The 27,293-nt window shown below is 42.4% G+C and overlaps 1 protein-coding gene across 2 annotated transcripts; it reads left to right on the top strand.

Annotated features, from left to right (window-relative positions):
• Window positions 1-1,439: 1,439 nt before the first annotated feature.
• slc5a5 (solute carrier family 5 member 5) lies at window positions 1,440-25,767 on the top strand. 2 transcript variants are annotated; one of them, XM_035798926.2, is made up of 15 exons: window positions 1,440-1,700; window positions 17,044-17,469; window positions 17,688-17,753; window positions 17,991-18,042; window positions 18,243-18,310; window positions 18,414-18,568; window positions 18,679-18,819; window positions 20,407-20,536; window positions 20,908-20,996; window positions 21,093-21,205; window positions 21,382-21,452; window positions 21,664-21,750; window positions 22,045-22,247; window positions 22,488-22,591; window positions 24,125-25,767. In XM_035798926.2, the coding sequence occupies exons 1-15, from the start codon at window positions 1,647-1,649 to the stop codon at window positions 24,325-24,327; spliced, it is 1,962 nt and encodes a 653-aa protein (XP_035654819.1). In that variant the 5' UTR covers window positions 1,440-1,646; the 3' UTR covers window positions 24,328-25,767. The 2 variants fall into 2 exon arrangements, with proteins under 2 accessions (XP_035654819.1, XP_035654820.1); XM_035798927.2 differs by lacking the exon at window positions 1,440-1,700 and adding an exon at window positions 13,298-13,473.
• Window positions 25,768-27,293: the final 1,526 nt, after the last annotated feature.

Raw genomic sequence — 27,293 nt, 5'->3', positions numbered from 1 at the left:
CACACACTTTCAAGTCTAATTTTATTGGTCACATACACATGGTTAGCAGATGTTAGTGAGTGTAGAGAAATGCTTGTGCTTCTAGTTCCGACAGTGCAGTAATATCTAACAAGTAATCTAATAATTCCCCAACAACGACCTAATACACACAAATTTAAAGGGGTGAATGAGTATGTACATATAAGTACATGCATGAGTGATGGCCGAGCGGCATAAACAAGGTGCAGTAGATGGTATAAAATACAGTATATACATGTGATGAGTAATGAAAGAACCATTATTTAAGTGACGTAGTTTAAAGTGACTCTGAGTTAGTGATTGCTGTTCGGTCCCAGCTTTGATGCACCTGTACTGTCATCACCTTCTGGATGATAGCAGTGTGAACAGGCATCGCTCTTGAAACATGCCCAAATCCTTACATTTTCTTACACTGCAATGGTTGGGGAATGAAAGCTCTTACAGCAAATCTTAATTAAGTAACCAAGCTTCACCTGTGTAAGTAAATCTCTATTAAAACACAGAACCGGTCTCCCGAGTGGCGTAGTGGTCTAAGGCACTGCATTGGAGTGTTAGCTAGCTGTGCCGCTAGACATTCTGGGTTTGATTCCAGGCTCGGTCTCAGCCGGCCGCGACCAGGAGACCCATGGGGCGGCACACAATTGGCCCAGAGTCGTCCGGGATAGAGGAGGGTTAGGCCGGCAGGGATGTCCTTGTCCCATCGCGCACAAGTGAGACCTGTGGAGGGCCGCGCGCAGTGCATACTGACCCGGTTGCTAGGTGTAGTGTTTCTTCTGACACATTGGTGCGGCTAGCTTCCAGGTTAAGTGGGCATTGTGTCAAGAAGCAGTTGGGTTGTGTTTCGGAAGACGCACGGTTCTCAATCTTCGCCTTTCCTGAGTCTGTATGGGAATTGCAGTGATGAGACAAGACTAACTACCAATTGGATACCATGAAAAAGGGGTAACATTTTATTTTATTAATACATTTTTTTAAAACACAGAACTGACACTTTTCTCCATTCACCTGGCGGGTAAGGTGTTGGGCACCAACTACCCCTAGAATTCTCTTCAGGTATTTAATGTTAACATATGTTGTCACCCCTGAAATTGCTCCTTTAACAGGCACTCTGCTCCAAAGTACAATACATCTGTTGTATGGATTGTTTTGAGGCCACTGCAATATTTCTTCATAAACACAATTAATCAGTATATGACCAATCCACCATGCCTATAGACTGCATCACCTCTTGTGGACAGCCACCAAGAAACACAAAAACAGGGGGTTTAAATACATTCAGCACAAATCACATAACCAGTCAATTATCCAATAGAAATAATTGTTTCTGATTACATGCAAATGAGTCACACCTGTGACACAAATGTACGATATTGTTAAGTAATCACCAGAGTTGTGGAATCCAGTCACACATTTGATGACTTGAGACTTGACTTTATAAAAAATAAAATAAATTGAGACTTGACATGGAGCCTCAGGACTCGACTTTGATTGATGACTTGAATTTATCTGGACAGGTTTTGTAAGTTATTTTGTGGCACGGAGTCTACGTGGATTACTCTACACACATAGCCAGAGACAATAAGCAGCATCGTTCTTGCAAAAAAACCTGCAACAGATTGGCTAGTGAAATGCATACACAGCACTCTGATTGGACCAACAAACTGTCAATCAACACAGATCGGGTGAGTTAGCAAACTTCATATTGCTGGAAGAGAGGATTGCCTCAAATTTTTGGGTGATTACGAATGTTAACTGTTTACTTTGCAATCTCACCAGTAATGGGGCAACAATTACTAGCATAGGCCTACTGGTCTTTTGGTATGTAACAAATGCTTGAAAATTATGATTTACTTATGAAGTCTGCATTTGGAATGTTTTGTTTAAAATAAATTACTGTGGTGACGACGCACCATAGGCACAGATCTTCACTTGCGCTCACCAAACTCCTGCCAGAGGAGTGTGCTTTTTTTCTCTTGTTGAAATATTTGCTTTCGCACGTTTAAATGCATAGGCCCTATGTGGTAAATCTATATTCCATCTAATACAACAATTGCTAGCATTTCATCATTCCAACCCTGTACCGTTTATTGCAACACCTAGACATTTCTGTTTCATGTTTGATAGGTCTACGATACATCTTAATTTAGCCAGCCATTTCAAATAATTGTAATTCACCACTTCTGAGGATCACTTAGAAGGTCACAGACACTTTTCAGAATGAGGTCCTTCTTCCAATAGGGTTTCACCAGGTACAGTGCTTCACAAAGTACCCACAGTCACTCTGATCCCTTGCCCCTACAGACAGCACCAATCCCCACTGTAATCAATCAATTCAGTGTCAGGACGGCTCTAGGTCGCCCGCAACCGACCAGTGGCAGAGTATCTTTGAGTTCACAAACTCTCAGATTACTCTCCTCTGACTCGGCCCTGCTCACACAGGAATACACACTCAGAGCCTACGTAATAGAGGCTTTTCTTAACTTGACTTTGTGTGTTTTGCTCATGTCTTTATTTGTTTTAAACTAAGTTCGAGATGTGGTATCCACTCGACTCGCTGCCTCTCAGACCTTAGGTTGGTCCATCTCCTCTGTTCCCAAAGTGTTGTCTCCCTGAGATCCCAAGTTTGAAGGATCCCTCGTGCATGATTTACCCAGGTTGTCAGGAGCGGTCATCAAGTGAAGATTCACATCCCATCCCCCTCGCCAAAAGTGGTGGTTAATTTCTTTAGTATCAAATGAGGAGAGACAAACTTATCACAAGTCGGTTATACTTAAACTAAATCTTGAATCACTTATTAATAAGGGAGCAGGTCAATACAACGCACACATATAAAGTGAATCGATTGAGTGCTCTACGATAACTAAGGCTGGTCATGGCTGGTCGACGATTCATGCTCAGATGATTCGTTGAGAGCCCAGAGACAAAGGTACAAAGGTCTTTTATAGCCCAGATATACACCCCTTTCAACCTACATGACAAACAGATATATAGAATGGGTCACAAGGTTAAGATCTGTATGAAAGATATACATAGCAGACAGTATCTGCTGTGTCAACAGTTCTCATTGTGTAGAGACCAGTGTCTGGCCCCGTATAGAACAGAAACATTAACTCATTGCTCTGGAATGCTCTTTAGGTTTTATCACCCAAAAGACATCGTAAATCTCCTGTCAGTGTTATCTCCCAGAAGCCCATCCTCAGTAGAACACACAGAATACTCTATTCTGTTGCATAAAACAACCATTTGATGCAATTAAAGTAGTATAACATAATCTTGCAATTTTCCACTCCAGTGGGAGCAATGTTTATTGTGCACCTGGATGTTCACAAGACTCAAGGTAGAAGTTATATTTATGTAATTCAATGTATCGTTTCCTTTGTTCATGTTTCCCGGGTTATGTCGGAGTTCCGCGTGTCTTTGTCCTTTGTCTCTCTTTTTCTGGTTGTTGGTAATAGGAGCATGCGTGCCTCAGTGTGCATAAAAATAGGCTACATGGCCGAGCGCCACGCTTTGGAGTCATGAAGTTAAATAAGATTAAATGAGTGTTCCATGTATTCATGGTGTCGAAATATCATTAAGTCTGATTAAGACAATTGTAACAATGGATGTGGAAATCGCCTTTGACCTTGTAGAACCAGTTTATTGGTTGTAATTGCCAATTGGGTAAGTGTATGGTCCTGGGGTCTTATGTAGGCCTACCTGTTTGAGCTCCTGTTAGACAGATTCTATTTTTGGTTTCTCAAGGGGAGGGTGTACAGTCTTGCCCTCTATCTGTGTCCATTCAGATAGGATAAGTTAAGCCTGATACAGAGGCTATTTCCTTTGGGCTATTGCCAATGTATATTTGGTAAATCCACTTGTATTGTTTATTTATTTATTTTTCTCCCCAATTTCGTGGTATCCAATTGGTAGTAGTTACCGTCTTGTCTCATCGCTGCAACTCCCGTACGGACTTGGGAGAGGCGATGGTCGTGAGCCATGTGTCCTCCGAAACACAACCCAACCAAGCCACACTGCTTCTTGACACAATGCCCATCCAACCCGGAAGCCAGCCGCACCAATGTGACGGAGGAAACACCGTACACCTGGCGACCGTATCAGCGGCCGGCTGCGACAGAGCCGACAGTACCTTAGACCACTGCACCACTCGGGAGGCCCCTACTTGTATATTTTGTATGATATGGTGCTTTTGTATTTATTAAGGATCCCCATTTGCAGCAGCTACTCTTCCTGGGGTCCAGCAACATTAAGGCAGTTATTTACAATAAAAAATATTACATGGCGTATTTCATAACACTTTTCACAAAGTAGTGTGTGTGCCCACTACTCTACCACATTTACAATACAAAATCCATGTGTATGTAGTTTATATGCGTGTGTCTGTGCCTGTGTGTCTGCTTGAATCAGTTACCTGATGTGAAATAGAGTTCCATGTAGCCATGGCTCTATGTAGCACTGTGTGCCTCCCATAGTCTACTCTAGACTTTGGGATTGTGAAAAGACCGCTGGTGGCATGTCTTGTGGGGTATGCATGGGTGTCCGAGCTGTGTGCTAGTAGTTCAAATCAGCTTGTCAATACTTCTTACAAAAACAAGTGATGAAGTCAATCTCTCTTCTGCTTTGAGCCATGAGTTTGAGATGCATATGTATTAATATTAGCTCTCCATGTACATTTAAGGGCCAGCCGTGCTGCCCTGTTCGGAGCCAATTGTAATTTTCCTAAGTCCCTCTTGGTGGCACCTGACCACATGACTGGACAGTGACTGGACAGTAGTACAGGTGTAACAAAACCAGGGCCAGTAGGACCTGCCTTGTTGATAGTGTTGTTAAGACAGAGCAGGTCTCCCGAGTGGCGCAACAGTTTAATGCACTGCAGTGCTTGAGGTGTCACTACAAACCCGGGTTCGATCCCATGCTGTGTTTCAGCCGGATGCACCCGAGAGACTCATGAGGCGGTACACAATTGGCCCAGCAACGTCCGGGTAAGGGGAGGGTTTTGGTGGCCCGGGTGTCATCACCTAACTCTGATTCCGGCGCCGACAGAGATAGCCGCCTCGTTTCGCATTCCTCGGAAACTATGCAGTATTTTTTTTTTTTTTACAAGTTATTTCTTACATTGGTTCCCCAGATAATCTTAGGTTTCATGACATACAGTCAGGAAGAACTACTGAATATAAGAGCAACGTCAACTCACCATCATTATGACCAGGAATATGACTTTCCCGAAGCGGATCCTGTGTTTTGCCTTCCACCCAGGACAATGGATCGGATCCCAGCCGGCGAACCTAAACAACGTCGCTGTAAAAGGGGCAAACGAAGCGGTCTTCTTTTCAGGTTCCGGAGACGGGCACATTGCGCACCACTCCCTACCATACTACTCGCCAATGTCCAGTCTCTTGACAACAAGGTTGATGAAATCTGAGCAAGGGTTGCCTTCCAGAGAGACATCCGAGAGTGTAAAGTTCTTTGCTTCACGGAAACATGGCTCACTCGAGAGACTCTATCGGAGTCGGTGCAGCCAGCTGGTTTCTTCACGCATCGCGCCGACAGAAACAAGCATCTTTCTGGAAAGAAGAGGGGCGGGGGGGTATGCCTTATGATTAACTAGACGTGGTGTGGTCATAACAACATACTGGAACTCAAGTCCTTCTGTTCACCTGACTTAGAATTCCTCACAATCAAACGTTGACCGCATTATCTACCAAGGGAATTCTCTTCGATTATAATCACGGCCAGATATATTCCCCTCAAGCAGACACATCGATGGCCCTGAATTAACTTTATTTTGCTCTTTGTAAACTGGAAACCACATATCCTGAGGCTGCATTCATTGTAGCTGGGGATTTTAACAAAGTTAATCTGAAAACAAGACTCCCTAAACTCTGGATCATTGTTATTCTAACTTCCGCGACGCATATAAGGCCCTCCCCCACCCTCCTTTCGGAAAAGCTGACCAAAACTCAATTTTGTTGCTTCCAGCCTACAGACAGAAACTAAAACAAGAAGCTCCCGTGCTCAGGTCTGTTCAACGCTGGTCCGACCAATCTGATTCCACGCTTCAAGACTGCTTCGATCACGTGGATTGGGATATGTTCGGCATTGCGTCCAACAACAACATTGACGAATACGCTGATTCAGTGAGCGAGTTCATTAGAAAGTGCATTGGCGACGTCATACCCACAGCAACTATTAAAACATTTCCAAACCAGAAACTGTGTATTGATGGCAGCATTCGCGCGAAACTGAAAGCATGAACCAAGGTGGCCGGAAACATGAACAAATGCGGAGGGAATAGCTACACTGTTTGCAAGGCAATCAAACAAGCTAAGCGTCAGTATAGAGACAAAGTAGAGTTGCAATTCAACGGCTCAGACACGAGGTATGTGGCAGGGTCTACAGTCAATCACAGATTACAAAAAGAAAACCAGCCCCGTTGTGGACCAGGATGTCTTGCTCCCAGACAGACTAAATAACTTCTTTGCTCGCTTTGAGGACAATACAGTGCCACTGACACGGCCCACTACCAAAACCTGCGGACTCTCCTTCACTGCAGCCGACGTGAGTAAAACATTTAAACGCGTTAACCCTCGCAAGGCTGCAGGCCCAGAAGGCAATCCCAGCTGCGTCCTCAGAGCATGCGCAGACCAGCTGGCTGGTGTGTTTACGGACATATTCAATCAATCCTTATCCCAGTCTGCTGTTCCCACATGCTTCAAGAGGGCCACCATTGTTCCTGTTCCCAAGAAAGCTAAGGTAACTGAGCTAAACGACTACCGCCCCGTAGCACTCACTTCCGTCATCATGAAGTGCTTTGAGAGACTAGTCAAGGACCATATCACCTCCACCCTACCTGACACCCTAGACCCACTCCAATTTGCTTACTGCCCCAATAGGTCCACAGACGACACAATCGCAACTGAACTGCACACTGCCCTAACCCATCTGGACAAGAGGAATACCTATGTGAGAATGCTGTTCATCGACTACAGCTCGGCATTCAACACCATAGTACCCTCCAAGCTCGTCATCAAGCTCGAGACCCTGGGCCTCGACCCCGCCCTGTGCAACTGGGTACTGGACTTCCTAACGGGCCGCCCCCAGGTGGTGAGGGTTGGTAACAATATCTCCACCCCGCTGATTCTCAACACTGGGGCCCCACAAGGGTGCGTTCTGAGCCCTCTCCTGTACTCCCTGTTCACCCACGACTGCGTGGCCATGCACGCCTCCAACTCAATCATCAAGTTTGCGGACGACACCACAGTGGTAGGCTTGATTACCAACAACGACGAGATGGCTTACAGGGTGGAGGTGAGGACCCTGGAAGTGTGGTGTCAGGAAAATAACCTAACACTCAACATCAACAAAACAAAGGAGATGATTGTGGACTGGATTGTGGACAGGAAACGGCAGACGGAGCACCCCCCTATCCACATCGACGGGACAGTAGTGGAGAGGGTAGTATGTTTTAAGTTCCTCGGCGTACACATCACGGACAAACTGAATTGGTCCACCCACACAGACAGCGTGTTGAAGAAGGCGCAGCAGCGCCTCTTCAACCTCAGGAGGCTGAAGAAATCCGGCTTGTCACCAAAAGCACTCACAAACTTCTACAGATGCACAATCGAGAGCATTCTGTCGGGCTGTATCACCGCCTGGTATGGCAACTGCTCCGTCCACAAGCATAAGTCTCTCCAGAGGGTAGTGAGGTATGCACAATGCATCAAATCAAATCAAATCAAATTTATTTATAAAGCCCTTCGTACATCAGCTGATATCTCAAAGTGCTGTACAGACACCCAGCCTAAAACCCCTAACAGCAAGCAATGTAGGTGTAGAAGGTGTAGAATCACCAGGGGCAAATTACCTGCAGGACACCTACACCACCCGATGTCACAGGAAGGCCATTAAGATAATCAAGGACAACAACCACCCGAGCCACTGCCTGTTCATCCCGCTATCATCCAGAAGGTGAGGCCAGTACAGGTGCATAAATGCAGGGACTGAGAGACTGAAAAACAGTTAAGGCCATCAGACTGTTAAAGAGCCACCACTAACATTGAGTGGCTGTTGCCAACATACTGACTCAACTCCAGCTCACTTTAATAATGGAAATTGATGTAAAAAATGTAGCACTAGCCACTTCAAACAAAGCCACTTAATATACTGTTTACATACCCTACATTATTCATCTCATTACTCATTATACATTATTCATCTCATATGTATATGTATATACTGTACTCTCATCTACTGCATCTTGCCATCTTTATGTAATACATGTATCACTAGCCACTTTAAACTATGCCACTTATGTTTACATACTCTACATTACTCATCTCAGTATATACTGTACTCGATACCATTCTACTGCATAATATAATAATAATAATAATATCTTGCCTATGCCGTTCTGTACCATCACTCATTCATATATCTTTATGTACATATTCTTTATCCCTTTACACTTGTGTGTATAAGGTAGTAGTTGTGGAATTGTTAGGTTAGATTACTCGTTGGTTATTACTGCATTGTTGGAACTAGAAACACAAGCATTTCGCTACACTTGCATTAACATCTGCTAACCATGTGTATGTGACAAATAAAATTTGATTTGATTTTAGTACACACATTTTTTACTTGTTGTTACTAAGCTAGCACACGGGCGACACAGCGTTTAAAGTTAGTAGCCCGGGGCTAGTAGAAGCGTCTGCTCCGAGGTCCAATGGAGGCCGGTTGAAGGCACAGCGGATGGAGTATTCGTCGGCAGACTTGTCGTGGTGTTGCGGCGGGGCACCGCGTCAACTTAGGATCCAAGCCAGATGGCGAAAGAGGTATTGTAGTTGTAGTAATTGAGTTTTCTATCCGGGAGATGCGCTTGGCTCACGGCTAACTGGTGCTAGCTTCGGGGCAGATTTGCCAGTTTTTGCTGTGAGAAGTTACCTCACTCTTCCACAAGGCACCTGCAAGTTGCCGGACATTGCTGAGGGGAATGGCCCTAGCCCTCACCCTCCAATTCAAAAGGTCCCAAACGTGTTCAATGGGATTGAGATCTGGGCTCTTCGCTGGCTATGGCAGAACACTGACATTCCTGTCTTGCAGGAAATCACGCACAGAAGGAGCAGTATGGCTGGTGGCATTGTCATGCTGGAGGGTCATGTCAGGATGAGCCTGCAGGAAGGGTACCACATGAGGGAGGAGGATGTCTTCCATGTAACGCACAGTGTTGAGATTGCCTGCAATGACAACAAGCTCAGTCCGATGATGCTGTGACACACCGCCCCAGACCATGACGGACCCTCTACCTCAACATCGATCCAGCTCTAGAGTACAAGCCTCGGTGTAACACTCATTCCGTCGACGATAAACGTGAATCCGACCATCACCTCTAGTGAGACAAAACCCAGACTCGTCAGTGAAGAGCACTTTTTTCCAGTCCTGTCTGGTTCAGCGACGGTGGGTTTGTGCCCATAGGTGACGTTCTTGCCGGTGATGTCTGGTGAGGACCTGCCTTACTACAACAGGCCTACAAGCCCCCAGTCCAGCCTCTCTCAGCCTATTCCGGACAGTCTAGGCACTGATGTAGGGATTGTGCGTTCCTGGTGTAACTCGGGCAGTTGTTGTTGCCATCCTGTACCTGTCCCGCTCGTGTGCTGTTCGGAACGACCTATCCTGTGCATGTGTTGTTACACGTGGTCTGCCACTGTGAGGACGATCAGCTGTCCGTCCTGTCTCCCTGTAGCGCTGCCTTAGGCGTCTCACAGTACGGACATTGCAATTTATTGCGCTGGCCACATCTGCAGTCCTCATACCTCCTTGCAGCATGCCTAAGGCACGTTCACGCAGATGAGTTTCATAACTGTGACTTTAATTGTCTTTACGACGGGTCGACAGGTGCATGTTAATGACTTGTTTTATGGTTCATTGAACAAGCATGGGAAACGGTATTTAAACCCTTCACAATGAAGATCTATGTTATTTGGATTTTTACGAATTATCTTTGAAAGACAGGGTGCTGAAAAAGGGCCATTTTTCTTTTTTGCAGAGTTTAGCTTGACAGTTAATCTACTGGTGCCAAAATGTGACTGTACAGTTGTGGCCAAACGTTTTGAGAATTACACAAATATTAATTTCCATAAAGTTTACTGCTTCGGTGTCTTTAGATATTTTTGTCAGATGTTACTATGGAATACTGAAGTATAATTACAAGCATTTCACAAGTGTCAAAAGGCTTTTATTGACAATTACAACATGATGTTCATGCAAAGAGTCAATATTTGCAGTGTAGACCCTTCTTTTTCAAGACCTCTTCAATCGGCCCTGGCATGCTGTCAGTTAAATTCTGGGCCACATCCTGACTGATGGCAGCCCAATCTTGCATAATCAATGCTTGGAGTTTGTCAGAATTTGTGGGTTTTTGTTTGTCCACCTGCCCTCTTGATGATTGAGCACAGGTGCTCAATGGGATTAAGGTTAGGTGAGTTTCCTGGCCATGGACCCAACATATCAATGTTTTGTTCCCTGAGTCACTTAGTTATCACTTTTGCCTTATGGCAAGGTGCTCCATCATGCTGGAAAAGGCATTGTTCGTCACCAAACTGTTCCTGGATGGTTGGGAGAAGTTGCTCTCGGAGGATGTGTTGGTACCATTCTTTATTCATGGCTGTGTTCTTAGGCAAAATTGTGAGTGAGCCCACACCCTTGGCTGAGAAGCAACCCCACACATGAATGGTCTCAAAATGCTTTACTGTTGGCATGACACAGGACTGATGGTAGTGCTCACCTTGTCTTCTCCGGACAAGCTTTTTTCCGGATGCCCCAAGCAATCGGAAAGGGGATTCGTCAGAGAAAATGACTTTACCCCAGTCCTCAGCAGTCCAATCCCTGTACCTTTTGCAGAATATCAGTCTTTCTCTGTTTTTCCTGGAGAGAAGTGGATTATTTGCTGCCCTTCTTGACACCAGGCCATCCTCCAAAAGACTTCGCCTCACTGTGCGTGCAGATGCACTCACACTTGCCTGCAGCCATTCCTGAGCAAGCTCTGTACTGGTGGTGCCCCGATCCCGCAGCTAAATCAACTTTAAGAGATGGTCCTGGCGCTTGCTGGACTTTCTTGGGCACCCTGAAGCCTACTTCACAACAATTGAACCACTCTCCTTGAAGTTCTTGATGATCCGATAAATGGTTGATTTAGGTGCAATCTTACTGGCAGCAATATCCTTGCCTGGGGAAGCCCTTTTTGTGCAAAGCAATGATGTCCGCACGTGTTTCCTTGCAGGTAACCATGATCGACAGAGGAAGAACAATGATTCCAAGCACCACCCTCCTTTTGAAGCTTCCAGTTTGTTATTCGAACTCAATCAGCATGACAGAGTGATCTCCAGCCTTGTCCTCATCAACCCTCACACCTGTGCCTGTTTTAACGGGAGAATCACTGACATCATGTCAGCTGGTCCTTTTGTGGCAAGGCTGAAATGCAGTGGAAATGTTGTTTTGGGATTCAGTCATTTGCATGACAAAGAGGGACTTTGCAATTAATTGCAATTCCTCTGATCATTCTTCATAACATTCTGGAGTATATGCAAATTGCCATCATACAAACTGAGGCAGCAGACTTTGAAAAGTAATATTTGTGTCATTCTCTCAACTTTTGGCCACAACTGTAGGATATCAGGTAATTTTTATTATTATTATTATTATTATTATTTATTTATTTATTTATTTATTATTTAATTATTTTCCTTTCATCTTTCTAGTGTTAGTTAGTTACTGGCTACAGTAGCTAGATCTTCAGCCAGCATGAAACAAAAGGGGGGGACAAGGGTTGTTCAAAACTCTGACGCAGTTGTCATTTCAGGGCCCACACTTAACCTGTTTTAAAATGCATTTTAATGTTTAATAATTGTATTATTTGCTTTGGCAGCAGCAAATGGGGATCCATAATAAATACAAATGTCAACACATCCCTCAGTGCTGCAGTGAACCGTATCACAAGAGACATGCCAAACGAGAGATGTCTAAAACAATGTAATAAAAATGCCCCTCATTGATGCAATTTCAATGTTGCTTTGTGTATCACCAAATTTGCTAAAGATGATTTTACTGCAACACTTCTCACTACATCCAAGTTTCTTAACATAGCTGTTTCAAAGAACTGTCAGTCAAGGCGAGCTCATGGATATAAGCTTCTCGCCCATTCAGACTGTCTCTTCAAACAACATTTTTCCCACATCTTAGAGCATTTCTGTTCCCAAAAAATATTATAGGTGATATTTTAATCACTCAAAATGCTGTTTTTACATGTGAATCCAAATCTTTTCAGGACCCTTTAAGGGCTTACAAAAGTCTTCAGAGTACACTTATTTTTTTTGTACACATTGTCGATACAACTCTGCAACCAGCTGTTTTCTCCAATATTGGATGACGTACCAGATATTTGGCAGCTGGTGAAGGGACCAATTGTGTAAGCTTGTAGGGAAGAAGCAAACAAGTCAATTAGGTATGTGTATGTTTTTGGAGCCTTGACGGTAGCTGTTAGTCAGCCAGAGCTAGTGAAGTGATACTATATCAGGAGTCATACAATTCTCAGTTGTCAAGTGCAGCTGTATTCAGGTTTATAGTCTTCAAAGAGGCATTGCGACAACTAGTATTGTGATATAAGCTGAGTCGTGGTGTGTTGTATGAGTTTTCCAAGACATTTACACTGCCAGATCTCCAGTACTATTGGTGTTCAGACCCTTTATGGCTAAACTAATATCGTGAAATGCATTCAATGGGAACTCAAGACTCCCATGTAAAGGTGATTTGTAGCATGAAACAGAATTAACCTGTACTATTTGTAAAATAGGGTATCTTAAAGCTAAAGAGGAGAGTCACAAATACCACAACCTCTCTCTTTGTGAAATATATTGATATATTTATGGATGTCAATTAGTATATTATGCCCATGGATTTCAGCCTGTGTTGACTCATGGGCATCAATAAAACTTGAACTTGAATGTTTTTATAAAATCCTGAAATATTAGCACATTTTAAATGTAGGTGAAAGTGAACTGCATATGCTCAATTAAACACAATCACGATCTAAACCAGTGTTAATTCTGATGCATTTACAGTGTTTTTAACCCATCCCTTTCCCATTAGTTAATTTCAGCAGCATGACAATAAGGAACATTTCAACTTATTAAAATCCCTCTTATTCTAATCCTCCTGACCTCTTTTACTTTTGCTCCTCCCCCAATACCTTGTTCAACACACAAAGCACCTTCCACTCACTGTAACAGACCAAGTTTGCAGAGCCACTTTTAATGAAAGGTGCTGCTATTCTTCGTCATCACTTGGCATTCTAAAAATGTCCTAATGTCTTAGGCTATTGTCAATTGAAACTCTGCAGAAGAAGAAGGTTAGAAGGTAAAGGCTTTTCAGAGACTGGGAATTTGAGTTTTAGAGAGGACACAGGTAAGGTTATTTGAACTTTTTCAAGTTTGTCAAATTGTTTTGTGGTTTTAATCTGATCATGGATACAGGATATAATTGAATGAGTTTCCCGCTTAACCTGTATAATGGTCTCATAACCAAATGTTGGGTTATTGAGACAATATTTATGAACCCACTAAAAGTGCCAGTGTGCACAACTATGGTTTTAGAGGTAGGGGAGACAAAGTGGTGGGGTCCTCCCCCAGACATTTATTTTCCCACCTAAAGCCCATTTCCTGCATTTCTAGACAATTTTGACATGATCCATGGCACTATTATCCGGTTATTTTTTTGAAAATCAAAAATAAGCAAAAAGGGCCACTGTCATCAAGCTAGCTAAGATATCATTATTAAACATGTTAAAGGATTGATAAAAGAACAAACTAGAGCAAAGGTTATCAATATTGTATTGCACCGTGAACCAAATAGCCTCACAAATGGAAGTACAATGACTTTTGATGGTCTTTATGAAGACTTCCTCTATATCAAACAAATTTAGTCAGACAATTGTTAAAGTTTTCATGAATATATAGTTAGTCTTCACTTTTTCCGACTCTGTTTTGTCATTTACCCAGAAAGTAATCCATGGGGCCAAGAGAGACAGTCATCTATGGTTCAAATTTGTTTCAAAAGCCACGGCCAACTTAAGCTAACTTCAGGCAATAATAACTAAAAAACTATGGGAGTGATAGGGACCAGCTCACCATGTAAAAGTAACTTAGAACCAAGTTTTTGAGTTGATTTGGTCATGCAATTTTAAACATGGTGAGGTTGCCCCTATCTATTGTTTTTTTTGTGGTTACTTTAGCAGTGGCTTTTGAAACAACAAAACTTTGGATGACAGTCTCCCCTGGCCCCATTGACTTCTTTCAGGGCACATGGACAAATTGAAGTTTAAAAAATGTAAAGATCCTTTAACATTTTATTTGGTCCCTTCAAATTGAAACACTTTAGCCCCGGAACATTTAGTTTCATACCCTCAGCATATAATCAAATGATGTGCCAGAACAGGAGCTATACAGATCTTTATCTGAAGGAGTACTTCACTGGTTCATGTTATTGAGGCTGCATTTTTGTGATGACATTGGCCTACTTTTGACTACTTTGATACACAAACTGTAAGTGAATGTCACAATAGTTTTGGTCCCCTAAAATGGGTGGACTATGTACAAAAAGTGCTTTAATTTCTAAACGGTTCATACAAAATGGATGAAAATACCCTCAAATTAAATCTGACAATCTGCACTTAACCTCAGTCATTGTATCATTTCAAATCCAAAGTGTTGGAGTACAGAGCCATAACAACAACAAATTCACTGTTACAATACTTTTGGAGCTCTGTAAGTTCCTAGGAGTCTTCGCTTTCAGGAATGGGGTCATAATAGGTAATAACCAAAACTGACAAATTCCCACACTGTCACGCTGGCTATAGAAGCCGCTGGTTGCGATGTCAAACTTGCCTGGCTACCCATCCACATCGCTCTGGCAAAACACCACGCCCACTAACGTCTTCTCTGCAATGAGAAAAGATTTGCTTCCACCTCAACAACTTCTTGAATCGGAACACATTCAAACCGTTCTGATTGGCCCGAGAAACCGAATCATGAACCATGCAATTTTGACTTAAGCACAAACAACTTCTAGGATTTCGGTGGTCGGTGAAGTTGTTTACACAGTAACTTATTTAGGCTTGCCATAACAAAGAGGTAGAATAATTATTGACTCAAGACATTTCAGCTTTTCTTTTTTTAACAGAATAAAACTAATAAAAACAATATGGGGTATTACAGTTGAAGTCTGATGTTTACAGTTTAGGTTGGATTCATTAACTTGTTTTTCAACCACTCCACAAATTTCTTGATAACAAACTATAGTTTTGGAGAGTCGGTTAGGACATCTACTTTGTGTATGACGCAAGTCATTTTTACAACAATTGTTTACAGAAACATTATTTCACTCATAATTCACTGTATCACATTGCCAGTGGGTCAGAAGTTACATACACTAAGTTGACTGTGCCTTTTAAACAGCTTGGAAAATTCCCGAAAATGATATCAGGTCTTTAGAAGCTTCTGAGGCTAATTGACATCATTTGAGTCAATTGGAGGTGTACCTGTGAATGTATTTAAAGGCCTACCGTCAAACTCAGTTCCTCTTTACTTGACATCATGGGAAATCGAAAGACCTCCACATGTCTGGTTCATCCTTGGGAGCAACTTCCAAACACCTGAAGGCACCACGTTCATCTGTACAAATAATAGTTCGCAAGTATAAACACGCAGCCGTCATAACGCTCAGGAAGGAGGAGCGTTCTGTCTCCTAGAGATTAACGTACTTTGGTGCAAATCAATCCCAGAACAACAGCAAAGGACCTTGTGAAGATGCTGGAGGAAACGGGTACAAAAGTATCTATATCCACTAAAACGAGTCCTATATCAACAACCTGAACAGCCACTCATCAAGGAAGAAGCCATGCTCCAAAACTGCCACAAAAAAAGCCAGACTACGGTTTGCAACTGCACATGGGGACAAAGATTGTACTTTTTGGAGAAAAGTCCTCTGGTCTGATGAAACAAAAATATAACTGTTTGGCCATAATGACCATTGTTATGTTTGGAGGAAAAAGGGGGAGGCTTGCAAGCCGAAGAACACCATTCCAACCGTGAAGCACGGGGGTGGCAACATCATGATGTGGGGGTGCTTTGCTGCAGGAGGGACTGGTGCACGTCACAAAATATATGGCATCAAGAGGAAGGACAATTATGTGGATACATTGAAGCAACATCTCAACACATCAGTCCGGAAGCTTGGTCGCAAATGGGTCTTCCAAATGAACAATGACCCCAAGCATACTTCCAAAGTTGTGGCAAAATGGCTTAAGGACAACAAAGTCAAGGTATTAGAATGGCCCTCACAAAGCCCTGACCTCAATCTTATAGAAAATGTGTGGGCAGAACTGAAAAAGCATGTGTGAGCATGGAGGCCTACAAACCTGACTTAGTTACACCAGCTCTGTCAGGAGGAATGGGCCTAAATTCACCCAACTTCAAAGACTAATTGAGTATATGTAAACTTCTGACCCACTAGAAATGTGATGAAAGAAATAAATCATGAAATAAATACAATTTAAAAAAAATTCTCTGTACTATTATTCTGACCTTTCACATTCTTAAAATAAAGTGCCGATCCTAACTGACCTAAAACAGGGGATTTTTACTAGGATTAAATGTCAGGAAAACTGAGTTTAAATGATTTTGGCTAAGGTGTATGTAAACTTCCGACTTCAAATGTCTGTATCCATTTAAAAAAAGGAACTATGTGTATCCATTTGGAAAAAGGAAAGGGTTGTGAATGCTTTCTGAAGGCACTATATATGACTGGGACTCATTTTATCTGTAAATGTAAAGTTTCTTTCATTCAATAAATATTTTTTCTAGCAACCTTTTATCAGATTCACCAATTGCAGTTGAAAGGTCAAAACAGCAGTTTAAAGGTGCTGTATCATATCCTCTACGTCGTAATTTATACTCATTATGCATACATCCTATTCAGTCCCAAAAAACACCTGGAGCATCTGATTCTACCATCCAACACGACAAGGAGGACAAAGCAATGGATGGAGAACATATCCCCGAACGACCCCGACCAGGCTTTGTCCTGGCAGACTACGTCGTCTTTGCTGCCATGCTGCTCGTTTCCATGGGAATAGGGCTGTTCCAGGCCCTGAAGAAGAAACCGGGTGATGCTAAGGTGGATGACTTCTTCACCGGTGGCCGTAGTATGCCAGTCATACCCGTGGGAATGTCACTGTGTGCCAGCTTCATGTCAGCTGTCCAGGTCCTGGGAGTGCCAGCTGAAGCCTCCCTCTATGGTTTTAAGTTCCTATACATGTGCCTTGGGCAAACCATCAACTCCTGTCTGACTGCATACCTGTTCCTGCCAGTGTTCTACCGCCTTGGTATCACCAGCACCAATGAGGTTTTGTTACCCTTTACATTGACATCATCCATAGAGATGCCATGCACATACAACACATAGCTACTAGATCTACGCAATTAAGAAATAGGGTTATGGCCTAGCAACTGTTGAACTTTAAATGTTTGTGTGTGTGGGGAAGGCAGGGGGAGGGATAGGAAGAACAGTATGTGTGGAAGGATACTGTTTTGTTACAATTACTCTTTGCTTTGCTGTCACAGTACCTCAAGATGAGATTTGGCAGAGAGATGCAGCTGCTTGGAAGTGTCCAGTTTATAGTCTCAACAGTAAGTAAGGCAAACTGATAGAGCATGCGCAAAGTCGTCCTCATATGACTTTATGTATAATGTTGAGATCAGAATGTGTACATACATACATACATACATACATACATACATACATACATACATACATACATACATACATACATACATACATACATACATACATACATATTAGATATGTGTGCGTTTAACATATACTCTCAATTAGCCATTGATTTATACTTGATCATTTCTTTCCAGCTGCTCTACACAGGAATTGTGATCTATGCTCCAGCCTTAATCCTGAGCCAAGGTATGATCTCTGGAGAAGCACAATAATGTGTTTGCAACCTCCTGTATGTAATTCTTTATAAATGCATGTATGACTATAGTGACCATGAGCTGTTGTGAAGGCTTAGTAAGTGTTATAATGCTCTATACCACCTGTGTGTGTGTTACATTATCAATGTGTTACGTACAATTGTTATTAATGTTTTAATTATTGTATTCCAGCCACTGGGCTCAATATGTGGGCGTCCCTCTTCTCAACTGGGTTCATTTGTACTTTTTACACCACATTGGTAAGACTTAGAGAACGCCTTCTCCATACTTCATAGTAAATGGACTGTATTAGGGTGCTACTCTGAATCTATCTTATCTGTCTGTCTGTCCTCCACACCACAGGGGGGCATGAAAGCAGTCATCTGGACAGACGTGTTCCAGATCCTGGTCATGCTCTCTGGCTTCATCGCCATCTTCATCCAGGGCACTGTTTTGGTTGGTGGGCCAGCAATGGTTTTGGAGATTGCCAACAATGGATCACGAATTAACTTTAATGAGTAAAAAACTGCCTTTTATTCAACTAACAATATGCCTTTCAGCTATCCATTGCACAATCACCCCCAAAAATCACACTTACTACATCATCAATACCTTCTCTTTTGATCAGTTTTGACTTTGACCCAAGGAGGCGATACACATTCTGGAGCTTTACTGTTGGCGGTACGCTGTTGTGGCTGTCCATGTATGGTGTGAACCAGGCACAGGTACAACGCTACATCTCTTGCAGAACTGAGCGACAGGCCCAGTGGTGAGTGCAGACATCCACTTTCAGCAAAGCCTATGCTGGATCACAGTTTCTTATTTTCACATAAGATAAAGCAAGATAATGTAAGATTAAGATCATATGCAAATTCACATTTTGTGAAATGTATTAATATATTTTTAACGCTGCCAATTAATAAAAGCAGATTCTAGATTCTTTAGACCTTCCTATATAAAAAGGGAGGAATATAACTGTAACCAACTGTACTAGTAGGTACAGGAAATGAAATAAAATAAACTGGTAATACGCAACCCCTTGGTTTATACAGAAGCAAAGGCGAGTTCTGAAATACTAAGGAACCCTGACGCATACAGGCTATCAAATGAACGTTAAGAGAAGCACGGTGCATGTTCAATAGTTTGTTATACAGTAAGTCAAATGAGCAATGGTGTTTTTATTATTTACAAATAAGAGCCACAAATCACAATCACTTCACACATGAAAGCGTGATTATTGATAGGAATGTTCAGAGTAACCAGAAGGATGTAATGATTCCCAAATCACTCCAGAATGACTCACTTTACTTTATAAGACGCACAGCAAATGTTCAGTATATGTTTAGACAAGGGCTCTCCAACCCTGTTCCTGGAGAGCTACTCTCCTGTAGGTTTTCAATCCAACCTCAGTTGTAACTAACCTGATTCAACCAGCTGATTGTTAGAATCAGGTGAGCTAGATTAGGGTTGGAGTGAAAAAGGTACAGGACAATTGGCTCTCCAGGAATAGGGTTGGAGTGAAAAAAAAACATACAGGACAGTAGCTCTCCAGGAACAGGGATGGAGAGCCCTGGTTTAGACCATCACTCAAATGATGGCAGTCCAGCACAGTCCCTGTTCCAATCCCAGATTAGTTGGACTAGAGAGAAGGGTGTCCATGTTTTACCCACAAGACCAGGGTCCTTATTCATAATGTGTGATCCTCAGATAACGAGTGCTGATCTAGGATCAGTTTTACCCTTTATTATATAATGAATAAGGTCAGCACTCCTACTCTGAAACTGTTTATGAATATGGGCCCTGCAAATTATCATTTATGATAATTCAACTGTTTGGTAACAGGAGGAACAGGACGTCTACTGATAAAACACTGTCTATTGACCGATATAAAACAAGGATGTTTGCTGAAAAATAATGTCCCACAAGGCTGTACTGGACTACATTTACATTTTACATTACATTTAAGTCATTTAGCAGACGCTCTTATCCAGAGCGACTTACAAATTGGTGCATTCACCTTATGACATCCAGTGGAACAGCCACTTTACAATAGTGCATCTAAATCTTTTAAGGGGGGGGTGAGAAGGATTACTTTATCCTATCCTAGGTATTCCTTAAAGAGGTGGGGTTTCAGGTGTCTCCGGAAGGTGGTGATTGACTCCGCTGTCCTGGCGTCGTGAGGGAGTGTGTTCCACCATTGGGGAGCCAGAGCAGCGAACAGTTTTGACTGGGCTGAGCGGGAACTGTACTTCCTCAGTGGTAGGGAGGCGAGCAGGCCAGAGGTGGATGAACGCAGTGCCCTTGTTTGGGTGTAGGGCCTGACTAAACGTAGATGTTTGCTTATCCTTCTCTGCAGGGCGTTGTTTGTCAACCAAGTGGGCTTGTGTCTCGTTGTAGGCAGTGCAGCCACCTGCGGCATTGTCATGTTTGCCTTGTACTCCCACTGTGACCCTTTGAAGTCTGGAAAGATTGCTGCTCCAGACCAGGTAATGAGTAATGATATAACTACTACAATCTACACCAGTGATTCCCAACTTTTGTTGTAGCCTCAGACAAACATACCTGATTCAACTCATTGAGGGCCTGATGGTTACTTGACAAGTTGAATCAGGTGTGCTTGACAAGGACTACAATAAAAATGTGTACTGTTGGGGGTATTCAGGGACCAGAGTGGTCCTAAAGGAGTGGTCCTAAAGTGAAATCTACATCCACTTGAGGTACCAGGAGAGCTTAAGTAAATGTACCCAATATACTTTCACAGAATTGTAAACATTTTATTTTCTCCCTTTTTATGAAATGATTGCGCTTGTGTTAATATTTGGGCTTTCATACATTTCCCCTCTTCTCTCTTTCAAAGTATATGCCCTACTTAGTGCTGGACATCTTTCAAGACCACCCTGGCTTTCCCGGTCTTTTTCTGGCTTGTGCATACAGTGGCACCCTGAGGTATCCAGTCCCTGTCTGTAATATGCATCAAGTCATAAATCAGCATATGACTGACACCACTGATGACATCATTGCTGGTAATTCACTGCTTTACAGTACCGCCTCCACCAGCATCAACGCTATGGCAGCTGTTACCATGGATGATCTACTGAAACCAACTCTAGCCAACATGTCACAGAAGAGGTTGATTTTAATTTCCAGAGGGCTGTGTAAGCACAATTTTAAAGTTATATTTTTGTATTGGGTAAGCAACTATTTCTCTAAAGTGAAAAACACCCTAAACAGTTTGGTTTTTGTACCAAATTATTAAATAATCAATGTGGTACAAAAGAATGTGACCTTATCAAGCTGGCGTTGTAGCATCTAATGTGTCGCTGTGTTTTAGCTTTCATGTATGGGGCTGGATGTATCACGGTGGCTGCTCTCTCATCCTTCTTGGACTGGGGAGTTCTTCAAGTAGGTTCCACCCTTCACCATATTACATTCCTCCTCATGTTTAAAGTCTCTGTAGGCCACGGACTCAGATCAGGTACACAAAAGGCTTTCTTATGGACACCAATACAAGTGTACCAAAATGCTGTCCTGACATACAGCCATAAACCTTGGGGACTGAGAATAATGAAGGATTTGTCCAGTGTCACATTGTCCCTATTCTTCTCCTCCTCAGGGGTCCTTCACAGTCATGGGAGTGGTCAGTGGCCCACTTCTCGGGGCTTTCATCCTGGGGATGTTTGTTCCTGCTAGTAACAGGCCGGTGAGTTGGACAAGATGCTGTTTGCACAATGGGAACATTTGGGAAGAGGGAGAAGATCAGCTGCTCATGTAATAAGAGTTACAGGGGTGTCCATCCATGATTCTATTTTGATGCTTAGGAGGGTGCCATGATTTGATATGGGGGTATTGCCCCGTACCCCTTTTCACCTTTGTAATTCTAACCCTCCATAGGAAGATTATTTGTACAGCTAATACCACAGTTTTGTTTTAGCTCATTCCAGAGAATTCCATAATGACTGATTGCCTTCAGAGATTATATTACTTTTGTCTTTAGGGCGTGTTTAGTGGCGTGGCGGTGGGCTTCTCCATCTCCTTGTGGCTGGTCATTGGATCAACCCTCCATCCTCCCAGTCTGCAGACCATGGGAGTCCTGCCCACCTATACAGATCAGTGTCCATCAAGTAACAGCACAGTCAACAGCAGCCTGGGCATGGACACACCCTCCGCCTCCATGCCGCTTCCCCTATATCAACATGGGTGAGGAAGACATATGGAGAGACATACTAACAAATTGAGAGTAGTACCACCAGTAGAAGTAGCAAAAGTGTGTTATTATCATCAATCATATATCTCATTAAAGTGTTCATAACTCAATAACTTGTCTCTTATCTTGAATGTTGTATAGTTTACGGCCCAGATGTTCCTGGTCTGGTCATATGGTTAGGAAAGGCTCTTGGCCTTATGAGGTAAGCTGACTAAGGAAATATTTCTCCACAGACGGACGAGTCTGCAGAACTTTTATTCCATGTCCTACCTCTACTTTGGTGCCGTGGGGACAATTTCAGTGGTGCTGGTTGGGGTAGCTGTGAGCTATGCAACAGGTAATAAAAGAATGATTTATTTATCATTTCCTCAATGTTTTTATCATTTAATACCATGTCTTGACCATTCAGCTCAGACAGACATACAGTGCATTCGGAAAGTATTCAGACCCCTTGACTTTTTCCAAGTTTTGTTACCCCAATCAACCTACACAATACCCCATAATGACAAAGCAAAAGTTTTTTTTTTTTTTGCATATTTACATAAGTATTCAGACCCTTTACTCAGTACTTTGTTGAAGCACCTTAGGCAGTGATTACAGCCTTGATTCTTCTTGGGTATGATGCTACAAGCTTAGCACACCTGTATTTGAAGAGTTTCTCATATTCTGCTCTGCATATCCTCTCAAGCACTGTCAGGTTGGATGGAGGGCGTCGATGCACAGCTATTTTCAGGTTTCTCCAGAGATGTTAGATTGGGTTCAAGTCCGGGTTCTGGCTGGGCCACTCAAGGACATTCAGAGACTTGTCCCGAAGCCTCTGCTCCTTTGTCTTGGCTGTGTGCTTAGGGTCGTTGTCCTGTTGGAAGGTGAACCTTCACCCCAGTCTGAGGTCCTGAGCGCTCTAGAGCAGGTTTTCATCAAGGATCTCTCTGTACTTTGCTCCGTTCATCTTTCCCTCGATCCTGACTAGTTTCCCAGTCCCTGCCGCTGAAAAACATCCCCACAGCATGATGCTGTCACCACGCTTCACTATAGGGATGGTGCCTGGTATCCTCCAGACGTGACGCTTGGCATTCAAGCCAAAGAGTAACATCTTAATATCTTCAGACCAGAGAATCATGTTGGTGGAGTGCTGCAGATATGGTTGTCCTTCTAGAAGGTTCTCCCATCTCCACAGTGGAACTCTGGAGCTCTGTCAGAGTGACCATCAGGTTCTTGGTCACCACCCTGACCAAGGCCCTTCTGCCCCGATTGCTCAGTCTGGCCAGGCAGCCAGCTCTAGGAAGTGTCTTGGTGGTTCCAAACTTATTCCATTTAAGAATGATGGAGGCCATTGTGTTCTTGGGGACCTTCTTTGCTGCAGACATTTTTTCTTACCCTTCCCCATATCTGTGCCTCGAAACAATCTTGTCTCGGAGCTCTATGGACAATTCCTTCGACCTCATGGCTTGGTTTTTGCTCTGACATGCACTGTCAACTATGGGACCTTATATAGACAGGAGTGTGTGCCTTTCCAAATTATGTCCAATCAATTGAATTAACCACATGTGGACTCCAATCAAGTTGTAGAAACATCAAGGATGATCACTGGAAACAGAATGCACCTGAGTTCAATTTAGAATTTCACAGCAAATAAGGTATTTGTTTTTTAAAAAAATTATAAATTAGCTAAATATTTTACAAAACTGTTTTCGCTTTGTCGTTATAGGGTATTGTGTGTAGATTGAAGAAAAACATTTAATTTAATCCAGAATAAGGCTGTAACCTAACAAAATGTGGGAAGAGGGAAGGGGTCTGAATACTTCCCGAATGCACTGTATATACAACATGGTCTCTCAACTGTGTGTAATTATATTTTATGTTTAAACAGGACCTACCAAGAGAAATACCATTGACCCTGGCTTGCTCTGGTGGGACTTACAACAGAAAACCCTGGACAGTCAGATGGACAATCCACAGATAGTGCCTCTACACCACTTGCACAATGAAGATGTTGGTGAAAAAGAGGCCCTGAGCGCTGCGCGGAAAACTACCTTAACTCAATGTTCCCCAATAAAGTATAGAGAGCTTTGAGAGAAGAGAGGTGGACACACACACAGACAGAGTACCAGTCCAAAGTTTGGACACATACTCATTTAAGGGTTTTTCTTTATTTTACTATTTTCTACATTGTATAATAATAGTGAAGACATCAAAACTATGAAATAACACACATGGAATCATGTAGTAACCAAAAAGTGTTGAACAAATCTAAATATATTCTTATAGTCTTCAAAGTTGCCTCCCTTTGCCTTGACGACAGCTTTGCACACTCTGGACATTCTCAAAACCAGCTTCACCTGGAATGCTTTTTCAACAGTCTTGAAGGAGTTCCCACAAATGCTGAGCACTTGTTGGCTGCTTTTTCTTCACTCTACGGTCCAACTCATCCCAAACAATCTCAATTAGGTTGAGGTTGGGTGATTGTGGAGGCCAGGTCATCTGAAGCAGCACTCCATCACTCTCCTTCTTGGTCAAATAGCCCTTACATAACCCAACACACCTCCAGGCTATTGTTGTGTTGAAAAACAAATGATAGTCCCACTAAGCACAAACCAGATGGGATGGTTTATCGCTGCAGAATGCAGTGGTAACCATGCTGGTTAAGTGTGCCTTGAATTTTAAATAATTTACAGACAGTGTCACCAGCAAAGCAATGTCACATCTCCATGCTTCACGGTGGAAACTACACATGTGGAGATTATCCGTTCACCTACTCTGCGTCTCACAAAGACACGGCAGTTGGAACCAAAAATCTCAAATTTGGACTCATCAGACCAAAGGAAAGATTTCCACTGGTGTAATGTCCATTGTTTGTGTTTTTTGGCCCAAGCAAGTCTCTTCTTATTATTAGTGTCCTTTAGTAGTGGTTTCTTTGCAGCAATTCAACCATGAAGGCCTGATTCACGCAGTCTCCTCAAGAACAGTTGATGTTTAGATGTGTCTATTAATTGAACTCTAAGAAGCATTTATTTTTGCTGCAATCTCTGAGGCTGGTAACTCTAATGAACTTATCCTCTGCAGCAGAGATAACTCTGGGTCTTCCTTTCCTGTGACGGTCCTCATGAGAGCCAGTTTCATCATAGCGCTTCATGGTTTTTATCACAGCACTTGAAGAAACTTTCAAAGTTCTTGACATTTTCTGGATTAACTGACCTTCATGTCTGAAGTAATGATGGACTGTCATTTCTCTTTGCTTATTTGAGCTGTTCTTGCCCTATTTGGTAAAAGACCAAGTCCATATTATGGCAATTTTCTGTATACCACCCCTACCTTGTCACAACACTGATTGGCTCAAACTCATGTTCCACAAATTAACAAAGCACTACCTCAAGAAGCTGAGTGAGAGAATGCCAAGAGTGTGCAAAGCTGTCATCAAGGCAAAGGGTGGCTACTTTGAAGAATCTCAAATATAAAATATATTTTGGTTTTGTTTAACACTTTCTTTTGGATACATGATTCCATATGTGTTATTTCATAGTTTTGAAGTCTTCACTATTATTCTACAATGTAGACAATAGTAAAAATAAAGAAAAACCCTTGAATGAGTAGGTGTGTCAACTTTTGACTGGTACTGTATATCTCTATATCGAAAGGGACAGAAATTGTCATCCTCAGGCACAGCAGTTTGAGGTTCTTCAGCAACATGTACATCATGTACAATTATCTGAGGTAGCCAGTATATGTTAATATCATGGGTTTTGAGTATTTTGGATGAGACCCATGGTCTTTCATTTTCAAATCAGATTTCATTGTGGTTATATAAGGGGATATAGCAGACCTAGATAAATACTGATTTAGCTTGGAGTATGCACTTTTGGGACATAGTACCGGGAAAACAAATCAAGTGCAGCTCAACTATTTGAAAGCATTTTGACCTTGGTCTGTAATGAATTATACTATGTTACATAGTTGTAAGCAATATAACAATGTCTGACTAAACACTACAGTTTTACAGTAGCTGCCTATGTAACTACCATGCAAGTACACAGTTATAGCAACACTTAAGTAGAATGGAAAGGTTTTCATTTAATTTTAGTCAGTTGTCATTCAGTTGAATGGAATCAATCAATAGAATCAAATAAAGCTGCAGATGTTTTTTGTCATTGATCAAAGGACCTTTCACAAAGGAGTCCATTATGGTTCTGTCCACATGCCTTATCAGCTACACACACACACCTGCAATTCCAACCTTGGCGATGATAAACATGAAACCCAATGAGAGCATCCCGAAACCAAAGTGTTGACGCATCATATCGCCTAGTCTCCTTTCTTCCTGATATAAACTATTAAAAAAAAATCTGATATGAAAGAACTGGACAGATGAATGGACATTCCCAGCAGTTATGTATAATTCCTTCACTTTTCTTCAGTGCAGATAAATGAAAGGAGACAAGTATAGGAATCCACTTTATACTATTGAGATGTAGCTTTATGCTCAGGGACATTCTTTGAAATCCAGGAATATAGACTGGATGATTGATTGTTTAGCAACAAAATCGACGAGTGCGCAACTACTGTATGGGGCAAAACAGACAGGATTGGCTTAGATTGTTCACAACATGTAAACTATATTTGAAAACATAAATGTGCACAGTGAGCACTTGTCTCTCAAATAAATTGGTACAATTGTTGGTTAGCTAGCTAGCAAATGTTTTGCCATATTAGCATTGATATAAAAGCCGGCTGGTTGTTCATTCTATCGGTTCAGTTGCCAGAGACGCAACCCAGTCGCTAAGTATGTTTGTTCTGTATCTATGGACCAGTTGTTTGTTCAAACTGTTTTATTGCCATACTGGCTGGCAATGTTTTTAACCCTTGCTTGCTAGCTAGCCAACTACGGCTAACTTACAGTCACGTTCAAACTGTGCAGCCAGAATAACAGCAAAGTAGCTGCATTTGCATTTGTTTAAGCTGTTTTCTAGTGACATTTATTTGGAAACATCCATAACAATGGGCTAATGATGCACGATGACACCTGACATAGACAATGTGCTCTT

The sequence above is a fragment of the Oncorhynchus keta genome, chromosome 22 (genome assembly GCF_023373465.1).
Source record: "Oncorhynchus keta strain PuntledgeMale-10-30-2019 chromosome 22, Oket_V2, whole genome shotgun sequence".
In the NCBI taxonomy this organism is placed as follows: Eukaryota; Metazoa; Chordata; class Actinopteri; order Salmoniformes; family Salmonidae; genus Oncorhynchus; species Oncorhynchus keta.
Note: the sequence above shows the minus strand (reverse complement) of the source record. Positions and strands in the feature narration are given on the sequence as shown.